The sequence below is a fragment of the Temnothorax curvispinosus genome, unplaced genomic scaffold (genome assembly GCF_003070985.1).
Source record: "Temnothorax curvispinosus isolate PA1 unplaced genomic scaffold, ASM307098v1 QBEX01010053.1, whole genome shotgun sequence".
Classification (NCBI taxonomy): Eukaryota; Metazoa; Arthropoda; class Insecta; order Hymenoptera; family Formicidae; genus Temnothorax; species Temnothorax curvispinosus.
Genome location: NW_020219833.1, coordinates 1 through 12,205, shown reverse-complemented (window position 1 = coordinate 12,205; position 12,205 = coordinate 1). Strand labels below are relative to the sequence as shown.

Sequence of the window (12,205 nt, the reverse complement as noted above, 5' to 3'; positions counted from 1 at the left end):
TAGGGTTGGTTTTACATCCAAAACGAAAAAAAAAAATTAAAAATTTGGGCACATATATAGAGCTGTCACTGACGACAATATTTGCTTATACAAAAATACTGCAGTTTATATATACAAAATGAGATACTAGCCCTCTAGGGAAAACATTGAAGAACAATATCGTGCAATTACAACTACGATAGAAGTCTAGAAAAAAAGTGTCATGCTTTTAACTTTTATATATGCAAAAGCACATATGCAGGTTGATAAGATAAGCAGTATTGCGTGTAGCGAAAGATGTCGCAGCAATCGGACAAGGACAGATACCTATATAGTTAGACAAGAACAGATATATGGCGTTTTCGATTTGCGACTCAAACTGACTCGAGTCGCATCATGTATACAGGACTCTAGCATCATTGACGTGAAATACATACATAGATATGTATGTATTCCACGTCCATTGATGCGACCCCAGTCGGGTCGAGTAGCAAATCGAAAACGCCAATAGATATATAACATAGAAAACAGGACTAGAAATGTTGACATTATCGACATCGAGGAAGTTCGGCCTTCGCTATAGGATCTCCTTAAAGGGTTAATTAATAAGTCTATCTACATTAAATATTTTATATAATTTATTTGTAATCATCAGTTATGAAGTTATCAAATAATTATGAAATTAAAGCCGTATTTAATTGAACTCTATTAACTACCCAAACTGAATTTAGTTAACTGCTATTTATCTTTTTTGATAATAATCTAACATACATATCTAACATACATAATAATATGTTTTATCAATGTTGAAATTCTTGTCCATTCTTGGCTATAATAGGATCAAAGTGTTTCTGTAAATTCAATATTTATATGTGTTTTATATTTATTACATGTATACTCATTTTATTTTAAATTATGCTTTAAAATATTTATATTTATGTGCATTTATTTCTCTTTTTCAGACATTATTTGAACACACAAAAATGACTAATGACACTAAACATTATAAAGTAACATATCTTCCTACCTTTATCACTGGATATTATTTCCTTAAATTGGGCTGGATGTTGCGACTTTGTTTTTAATCTAAGATTTTTAATATTATTCCGAAATAGATACTTCTGTCGCATTTGATTTTCAAGGATACTCTCCAATTTTATTATGTCACTTTTGTATTTCTCTTCCAACTGCAGCATTTCTTCCTGCAATAGCGATAATATCGGTAAATGTAAAATTAAATATTTAACAAATATAAACGTGATTTTTACATCTGACATGATGCGTTGCTTGGATAGTTTTTGAAGCTTTGATCGCTCTTCCACTAAAAGCGTCAGAAAGCTCAACTTTTGCGTATGTTCCCGAATCAGTTTATTAAATATGACTAATTCTCCTGCGTAATTTTCCTTAATGTCTGTAATAAAAATATACAAAATATATAAATCTATGAAATTAAAATATAATATTTTATAGCACATAACTTACGCTTGATTCGTTTGGTGAAATACATCGTTGTCTCGCTTAAGTTAGTTTTAATATCATACACTATACGACGAAGTATTGTCTCGTATAATTTATTTAACGATATATCCTGGCCAAACTTATTCATTATCTTCAGCTTAATCTCATTTTTCAAATTTTTATTGTTGACACGCATGTGATTGCAATCGAGTTTAATTCTCTGGAGGTGCGTTCGAGCGTGTCTGCAACATGTATCCCGTTATAAGATTCATAAGGTTTCTCAATGTCAGTTATTTATCGACTCGCGCTGTGTAAGTTTTACGTACTTGTGTTTAACTTGCAATTCAAGTGTTTCCTCATGTAACTCTTGTATTCTCGCGTACAATTTAGACAGTTTTTTCTTATCGAACACTACGCAATCGTGCACCTTGAATGGAATCTGAGACTCTTCGAAATACTGCAGCTGATGCAATTTCATTAGTACCGTGACATCCACATCGTTTAATTTTCGCTGTTTCTTAAGCTGTTGAACAGAGTACGATTAAGCAAATAATAAATAATACTTCAAGCGAACAATATATTTTACTAATATGGATTAACACATTTAGTATGTATAATACCATAAACATTTTTAGATCATCCTCATTTTTCTTTAAACTACTCTCTACAACTTTTAGCTTCTTCATATGAATTTGAATCTCCTTATGAAGAATCTCCATAGCTCGTTGTGCATCTCTGATTTCATGTTCGTACGCATATCGGTTTTCTCTCATCAAAAATGCTAAATTATATAACGTTTTATCACATCCTGGCGGACATACGTTTTCGTCGAGATAAATTAACTCAGATTTTTCATTATCGACACTATCCGTTTCATCTGAATCCGTTTCAGTTGTTGTCGTAGTGGTTTCTGAAGCAATAAATAAATAATTATTAATACATTCCAATTATATGTTGATAGCGATAAATTCTTTCCAAATTCAAGAAGTTGGACACTGTCATGCTCTTCTTGCAAAATGCTCTTATTACCGTCATCTTCCTTTGCTTCTTTGTACTTTTTCCTCAATATTCTACATAGAAAGTTACGAAACTTATTATCATTCATTCTAGACATGTACTCGGAAAAGATATTTTTAATCTGATTACGCAATTTTGTAATTTCCTTGGTTTTAATGTCAACTTTGTCGGTTGCCGTCTGTATCTGAAAATATTAATTATATTATCATATGCGTTGTCTTTTATTCTTATACGTGATTGTTATCGAATGGAACAGTAAAATACATCAACTAACTTTCTGCCTCATTGCTGCGACCTCTTCTGATTTACGATTAACTTGGTCGTGCAATACGTTCTCCATTGTCTCGTATTCTTTCAAGATAACATATTCTTGACGGAGGGTCAATAAAAATAAATTAAGATTGACATTCTCAGCAACAATGTCCAATCTATCGCGCTCTAATTTATCTAACTTCTTGTCTAAATTTTCACAGTTGGTTTGTATGTGTCACAATATGCAATCCTGTTCGTATATCTTGCGCAGCATACGAGAAGATTTCATTTCTCGTTCCCATGAACTCTCAGTATCATCGCTCAAATAAAGTAATTTCATGTTATCTTGGACAATGGGTTGAACCTTTATCTTTCTTTCTGCAACGGAAAATTTTGGTGGAAAAATGTCTCAGAATTTTTCATGTTATTAATCAAAATTTTTATGAAAATTTTAAGATTTGCTCAGAATTTTTCAGACTTTTTATGTGAATTGGAACGTTTTTCAGGAAAACTCACAATCAGACAAAATAATAAAAAATATTTCAGATTTTTTCCGTCAACACATCTTTTGTAGAAATCTGAATAAATATAAGAACATCCGTAAAATTTATTAAAAATTTTCATACATACAGATACTGAAATATTTCAAAAATCCTGGTTTAATTATTTCTGAGAGTATCTAAGAATTTTACATTTTTTTTCACAATTTTTCATAAAAAAATATGAGAAAGGGCATAGGGGGATAATCATGTAAAAATTGCCCCCGCAAGTATGAAGTTGATATTGGCGTCGTAAGTTAGTACCCATATGTGACCTTGAATTCCTGCAAATATTGACCTTGAAATTATATTTTTGAAGGAGTTATGGAGGAAGAAAGAAAAAAAACAAAAAAATTTTTTTCTCGAAAACGGCTCGACCAATTTTTATGAAAAAAAAATATGTTGTAGGTATCAATAATGATGTTTAAAAGAAAATATTTTATAATTTTTGAACAAATGATAGAGTTAAAAAAAATTTTTGAATTTTTCAAACAATTTTTTTTTGTGTTTTTTTAGAGTGACACCTTTAATTTTTTTTGAAAAAACATTGTACTAGTATCTATTTTAACATATAATTTTTCCAGATTTTTAAAAAATATAGTTTTGGAGTAAAAAAATGAAAATCATGATCGTGTTACCTGATGCTCAAAGTATCTTGTAGCGCCGGTCAAGGCATAAAGGCGCTTTGTTATTGAATGGCATATTTTGTTAGAAAAGCTTTAGCTTATTATTTATTACTTGTTTATCACATTTTTTTTAAGGCTTTAATTACAATTTTTTAATTATTTTATATATGTTTATTCAATAATGGGTATTCTTCTGTTGAATATATACAATGATTTCATTTACATTTCTATAATATTCATTTAGCGGAGCAACATCTGGAATCTGAGAAGTAATGCAAAATTTTAATTCATAGAAACTGCAAAAATCGCATCTCATAATTATAAATGCTAACATACCAGCAGATTGTTCATAATGTTGCATCAGGTACTATCCGTGCAACTATTGAATTCCAGATACTGAGACACTTTACCCATGCATCCAATATCCCCATTATAATCAGCAATATCTTTGTACAATTTCACACAGCACGCCTATTGAGCATCAGGTGACACGACCATGATGACATATATATAAAATAATTAAAAAATTGTAATTAAAGCCTTGAAAAAATGTGATAAACATGTAATAAATAATAAGCCAAAGCTTTTCTAACAAAATATGCCATTCAATAACAAAGCGCCTTTATGCCTTGACCGGCGCTACAAGGCGTTACTTTGAGTATCAGGTGACACGATCATGATTTTCATTTTTTTACTCCAAAACTATATTTTTTAAAAATCTGTGAAAATTATATGTTAAAATAGATACTAGTACAATGTTTTTGCAAAAAAATTAAAGGTGTCACTCTAAAGAAACACAAAAAAAAATTGCTTGAAAAATTCAAAAATTTTTTTCAGCTTTATCATTTGTTCAAAAATTACAAAATATTTTCTTTTACACACCATTATTGATACATACAACATATATTTTTTTTATGAAAATTGGTCGAGCCGTTTTCGAGAAAGAAATTTTTTGTTTTTTTTCTTTCTTCCTCCATAACTTCTTCAAAAGTATAATTTCAAGGTCAATATTTGCAGGAGTTCAAGGTCACATGGGTACTAACTTACGACGCCAACATCAACTTCATACTTGCGGGGGCAATTTTTACATGCTTATCCCCCTATGCCCTTTTTAGAAAATTTCTGAGAAAGAAAATTTTTTTACCAGGGTATAACGCAAACGGTCCCCTGAAAGTTTTCGCATTTTCTGGAAATTTTTCATCCAGAAGTAACACCTCGTATTCTTCGTCTGGACAATGAGGTAGTGTTTGCTCTGGTAAAACTGTCGTCCGTCTTTGCCTATCTGCCTTCAATGTATATTCCTCGATCTATACATGTGCAAAGGTTAAAGCATATTCTTACACGATACAACTTAAACACTTACATTTTTTCTCATTTCGTCAATAAAATGTATTAATACGCACCATTATTTTCCTCTCGGGAAATTCTATATTAATATTTAATGCAGGAGCTACTGATAAAGGTTTTACACTTTTCAATGGTATTTCGGCATGAATCTTTTTGAGGGATTTTATTAAATGTAGAACTTCCGCATGCAAGTGTTCTTTTTCTGTTCTTACAGCTTTCAGTCTCGTGTTAAAAGGTTCTTGTTGATAATAAAGCTACAGATATCATCGCGAAAGAGCCTTATAATAAAACTTCTAGTATAGAGTAGGTAGTCCAACAATGAACCATGTATTTCAGAGGCTTATATATCTCTCAATTATTGAGTTGGAGATCTGTGTTTTTGTATACAGTTCATGAATTTAGTTGGCTACATTATACTGTATAAGATGACTTATAAGTCATTTTTAAAGTTTAGCCACAATTTCGATTTTTTTAAAACAATGTCAAATGATTCATTGTGTACAGGGGTGTGTAACACAATGAATCATTTGCCTAGCCATTTTTAATAATAAACCACATGTTTTATACAGTGAATTGTTAGTGTTATTTTAGTTTTGCTATGTTTTAAAATGTTTATTTAGGGAAGAGATAATTATAAGACATGATAAGTAAGATTAGGATAGTATGACTTTAAATTAAAGCTAACTTAATTATATGTTTTCATTATTTGAAGCTTACAATCAAAATTATTATTTTTAATCAGACTTCTTCTTACTTAGATTATTATTTATTGTAGCAACTAGTCAGTTTAATAAGACTTATAACACCGATAACTGTAGTAAAAAACAAAATAGTTTATTGTAGACCACATAAAATTTTTTATGACTAGACACTACAGACGCGCGCGCTTCGCGCGCGCCATTTAGCTTTAACATTATAATAATCGCGACACGACGCGGGACGATTAACCTCGCGACACGACGCGAGCTGTCACATCATGACACACACGACGCACTACACGCACGAAACTCGCCACACTCCGCAATGACAGTCCCTCACGGGATGAAGCAAGCTTGCGGCGCGGCAATCAATCGAGATAGCCAATCGGCATCGCGGAAAAGAGGCTTCAATTTTACGATACAAACGAAATTCACTCAGGTAACACGCCTTTTTTAAAAATGGATGGATAATAATCTTCAAAAAATACGAAAAAATAATGCAATAGAAAAAAGTTGCTTAGAGAATTATAAAGCCAAATACACACAAAAAATCTAGAATAATGAAAAAAATAATAGATATAACAACAAAAACACGAAAAATACGTAAAACTTACGAAAAGAAACTTAGTTTGTCACCCAAAAATCACAAAATGTGGTCTCAAACGACCGTCCTTCGCGCGATTTACCGGCCGATTGGGGAGCCGAAGAGGGGTTCAAATGTGAGTCGTTGCATGACACAAGCACAATCTAGCAACACTACATTTATGAAATATTGCAATATGGTTCATAGTGTACAACTGGTTCATTGATGGACTACTTACCCTACTAAATAATGAATTATATAATAAACAGTAAATAAATGATTTAAAATGTTTCTTTAATGTGTAGATACAAACCTTTTTTCGGCAATTTAGTAGTTCCTTATATTTTGAAAAGAGAGTATCTCGTTCTTCCGACAGCAAATTGAAAGTCGAAGATGTCTTTAATTTATAATCACCGATGGTTCTTGTTGCTTCCTCTATAGCGAATATATCATGCGTATTATTGATAAATATATCGGGTTTTTCGTTATATATAACTTTCCACTGAATAAAATGAATCCGTGATTAAATTACAATAATAATAGTGAGGACACTTAATTTTATAAAATCCGAAATTAAGCGACCCGACTGGCCAGGTCACATTTATTCTAACTCACAACGTTTCAACCATAATCTGGTCCTTCTCAAGTGAGATATTATAATTTAATACGCAACATTAGACATCATGCGTCGCCAGATATTGTATCCTACTACATCGTGCGAACGCCAAGATGTTTGGTGCGTCAAAAGAATGAAAATGTAAAATTGTTAAAATTTGTTAAAATTGTAAAAATGTAAAGAAAATTAAAGTGTACATTTTCTCCACTATATCCGTACCGTGCCATAGTCAAAGTCACTTAATTTTATACTAGTATTTGTAAATTGCACCAACTTCCTTTTCGCGTTCTTCCAGTCTTGTCTTTCTTAAGGTATATTTACGTAACATTTGGTTTAATTGAATTCCCAGACTACTATCCACATCTTCGTAATTTACGCCCTTTAAGAAATCCGTAATTGGTTTCGTTTTCGCCACCTCAATTTCTTCTTCCGTTTCCACTTTATCTTCTTCTCGTTGCTCCTCCTCAAAATGTTGCACTTCATCATCCGTTACACTACTCAGGGATGAAGATACATTTTAGACATATAACGTGCTTATATAAATAAATATCTATTCGAGTATACGAATTACCTATTTCTATTCGCTTCTTTCTCGGACACGTGCGTATGTTTTATCGTATCAATATGCGACAAAGTAACGTCAATATCCAAGACGCGTTGGCGCAAAGAATATACTACGCTATCTGGTTTCCTGTATCAGCACAGATACCAGATCATTCTGTTTACACTTTTTAAGGCGGCTCCCAGTAAGCAAGAAACATCAAGAAACATTTCAACTAAGATATTGCATTAACATTACAACGTTACTGCAACGTTGAAATGTTTCTTGCTTATTATAAGCTCTTACTTACGATATTTTGCAGACAACAAATGGTAAACATGTAATCGGTTGAACAAAGTGTTCTAGAAGCTTTTGCAATCCAAGCTCGCTCTTCTCCACTTTAAACGCCAATTTTTCGCGTATCGCAGCCATTTCCGCATCTAACTCTTTGTTTAGGTTAGCTGTAATTCTAGGATCTAGTTCCAATTCCTTGCAAGTTATTTGATGAGGCTTCGGTAGTATGTTATTCCTATAATGTGTAAAAATATTTTTAAAAAAGATAAAAAAAGAGCGCCAAGTGTCCGCGCCTGTCAAAATAGTTATTGTGCAAAATTTTAATTTATTTTTGCTATAAAAGTATAATAGTGATATCAAAACATTGCGCCAACTGAAGTTTGTGTGTAAGCGAATTCATTTAAAATGTGAATAAAATATATATGCGAAGTATAGTAGATTTAAGATCTTAAATCTATTATACTTCGCACATATATCTATTCACATTTTAAATCAAACTTGCTCTTTATTCACGCAAACTTCACACATGTACATAAGAATTAAATTTTATGATATGTATATAAACTCATGCTCACACACACACGCATACACACACACAATCAGTTGGCACAATGTTTGATATCACTACTTTTAGAGCAAGTATAGTAATAGTAGAATATGAGTGAGTGTGTGATACTAGTAGAGTCCTGATGATACCTACAATATATAGATCATGCCTATCATACTGATCCTTTATATCTGCCACTCTCTTGACGTATTTAGTCTTTTTTGAAAGTATCATTTCTTATACCGGTTTATCCCCCAAGCTGTCCGGTCTAGTTTCCTCTGGTCATTCGTTACCTGGGTGGCCATGCCTTGAAGAACTCCCGAAACCAGCCTGTGGCTTGGGTCCCATTTTTAAGATAAGAATGAACTTTCTATGAATGAACTTTTATCAACAATGGTTTTTTTCCGTGGTAGGGTTGTTAGCCCTACGCACAACCCCCAACTTAGGGCCACTTCGACCAAACTCCGATTAAACTAACCGGAGATGGTCGAAGTGACCCGAGAGGACTGAGTGGCGATTGAAGCATATATAGGTCATAAATAGGAGGTACACCTAGCAGTTGCTAGCTATGTGTAGACCACGGCTTAACGTCTCTTCTGAAAGCAGTTTCACCGCACGAGAGTCTTTTCATTAAATTCTCGTGCGGAGGTGTGCAGTTTAGAATATTAAAATTCCTGTGATCAAGTAGACTCGAGCCCGGTTCTTTGTAATTACGAGTTTGCCGCTTTACCACTAGACCACACTGCCACCCTTACTTTTAGAGCAAAAATAGATTAAAATTTTGCACAATAGCCATTTTGACGGACTTGGAAACTTGGCGCTCTTTTTTATCTTTTTTAAAAAGGTACTTTTTATGGTCTAATATGCATTTTGTAGTATCGAGCGTCTCATAAGTATGTTGATTTTATGTGATACAGCTAGATGATAAGATGAAATATATAATTATAAACAATTCACAATATACAGATTCATAAGTTATTTAATATATGACATATGATTAGATTGATAAGGTTGTATTGAGTGAAGGCCGAACTTCCTCGACGTCGGTAATGTCAACATTTCTAATTCTGTTTTCTATGTTATATATCTATATCTGTCCTTGTCTAACGAGAGGCATCTGTTCTTGCTGCGCCATCTCTCGCTACACGCAATACTGCTTCTCCTATCAACCTGAATGTGCTTTTGTTTAATAAAACTTTATTATAGAATATCTTTTTTTCTAGGCGTTGAATCTTAGTTCTATTTACACAATATTGTTCCTACATGTTGTCTCTACCCCGCCTGGTTGTCATTTTATATATATAAACTGCAGTATTTTTGTTATTGTCGTCAGATGATAGCTGTATGTGCCCAAATTAATAAAATTTTTAATTTTTTTTCGTTCCCGATATAAAATTGTGTGTCGCGGGGTAGATTTTTGTGCGTACTTTAATTCTGCAAAAGGATTTTGCAATTCTGTAAAGCCAATTCAAAAATTTCATAAAATAAAAAAATGTCGGTAACTACTGCCACTATAGGATCCCCTTAAGGTGTTTGGAGTGAGGGGTGTGGGTGGAAGGAGTGGAAGTGGATGATATATTATCAAATAAAAGAATGAACTTGTCGTGTGCATAAAATATTGAAATAAGAAGGGCCAATAACCGAGTAACAGAGGATGTTAAACAATCAACTTATTAATTTGCATATACAATATATATTGGTATGTTTTGATATTTCACCGAATCTTCTTCAGCCGAACGTATATGTACGTGTATATACATATATTCAGCATTATCCAAACCTTTCCAAAATCTTGCTATATTCCTCGCTTAATTTAAGCAATATCTCCAAAGTCTGATGTTTCCTTTGCTTTGCTGCAGTTGCAATTCTGTCATATTCAGCTTGCTGAATCATCTCTTCCAGACTTGCATAATCAATTTCCTCGATATCTTCGATACTAGCATATGGCTGTATCATGTCAAAAATTTATCAAAATATATATTTGCAAGAAATTAAATTACTAAATTAACTTCAAACGTTTTGAAATATGATTAATAAAACTGCAAATATACCAGAGATAAGGTCCCTTTGGTCTTTTCAAATTCAATTTCTTCGAGTGGCGCATCATCGTTTATCTCATAAGAAAATAAATTTCCGTCATGTCCACACGTAAACAGTATCCTTTGGTCGTGGCTAAGAATCATTTTTGGAATATGGCCGTTATAATTATCATGCATTGGAAGTATCCAGTAATCTGAGAGATCTGTATAATTTTCGGGTTTCCATCTGCAAACCCGTATTTGTCCATGCTCCATTCCCAGAAACAAGTATTTTCTTCCCTTACTAGCGGTAACATAGGATATTAACAGATGGTATTATGCCGTATAAACGCAAAATTCTTTTCTGTGCGATGTACGTAACAATTAATTTTATTTGTGCTTACTAGAAGAGACAACTTCGTAATTCTGTGTCATCCGCATCGTATATTATGGTACTTTTAACAGGCTCCTCTCCGACAGTTTCGGTAATTTCCGGACTTGGATATTCATATATATATCCCGCGTCAAATCCTGCCATTGACAACCAAATAATATCGCGACTAATGTATTGTGCCATCAATATCTTGTTTGGTATTTTCGGTATATATATTTCTGGTAATGGCTCTTCTTCTTCTATATCTATTTAATATTAAAATTTAATTTTTAATAATTAATTTTTTATTTTAGTTTTATTAACTTTGTTTTTTCACCATTTTTAACTAAACGATAAAATTAGACAACATTTTAGAGAAAAAAGAAAACAAGTAATATAATTTAATTAAAAGACCGAGAAATGCTTCTTCGTTAACTTCTAGTCCGGGACTTTCAGCTATTAATCGCTCTATTTCTTCACGTTTCTTCGCTATCTTCTCTCTCTTCTCTTTCTCTCGCTCCAGGCGTATTAATTCTCTTCGAATAACAGATTTTACAGAATGAAATTTAAATGCTTTTGGTCGACACTGAACGAGTTCGTATGAAGCGATAGTGTACGATTGAAGTACGCTTGGTAATATAACTTCTACGCAATCACCTTGCAAACATCCAATTAATAATGTCGTTTCCTGTAAAATAAAATGAAATTAAAAATAATTACGAATACGTCCAGTGTAAATTGTAATATCTTATTTACATATTGCGACTTCCACGTAAGACATGTAACTTCCGATGGTACTTTGATGAAGCCAATTGGTGTAACGACAGGAAAAGTTTTGGTCACTGTAATGGTGAAATTAAACACAGTTGAATCTTCACTACCCGTCACTAGTAAGCTGAAATATATTCTCACGTAGAAATTATTTTCACAATTAAATATGCAATAGACATTAAGATAATGATGATCATTAAGATAGAGTTTTTTATACCTGCACGATGGATTCAAAGACATCGCAGTTATTGCCATTTTGTGCGGTTTTATGACTTGAATCAGTCTAACATAATCTCCTTTTACATTGTTAGTGGCATTGGCTACCGATATCGCTACAGTAATTACACGAATAACACCATTTCCGAAAGCACAAGCGAGTGTTGACCCTGTTGCTTCAATCTTTCAAGTATATGAAAGAAATTTATATATTATAATTTTGTATAAAGATATTTAAGTGCGTAGAAAATAAGATCTCTTATGAGATTATATAATAAAACTGAACGATAAAATTTTAATCAGAAAAGTAGCATAATTTCTCATGTTAAT

The 12,205-nt window shown here is 32.5% G+C and overlaps 1 protein-coding gene across 1 annotated transcript; it reads right to left on the bottom strand.

Moving 5' to 3' along the window:
- Nucleotides 1–672: 672 nt before the first annotated feature.
- Nucleotides 673–12,058, bottom strand: LOC112459686 (cilia- and flagella-associated protein 44-like; the record flags this gene model as incomplete). Its single annotated transcript, XM_025023935.1, is given in 20 exon segments — nt 673–830; nt 1,007–1,181; nt 1,248–1,390; nt 1,462–1,679; nt 1,764–1,960; nt 2,058–2,347; nt 2,467–2,638; nt 2,729–3,084; nt 5,016–5,178; nt 5,275–5,472; nt 6,813–7,001; nt 7,390–7,609; nt 7,687–7,806; nt 7,967–8,185; nt 10,278–10,444; nt 10,549–10,819; nt 10,920–11,154; nt 11,303–11,576; nt 11,645–11,783; nt 11,877–12,058. Coding segments are annotated over 20 exon segments (3,939 nt in total), but the record flags the coding sequence as incomplete, so codon positions are not given.
- Nucleotides 12,059–12,205: the final 147 nt, after the last annotated feature.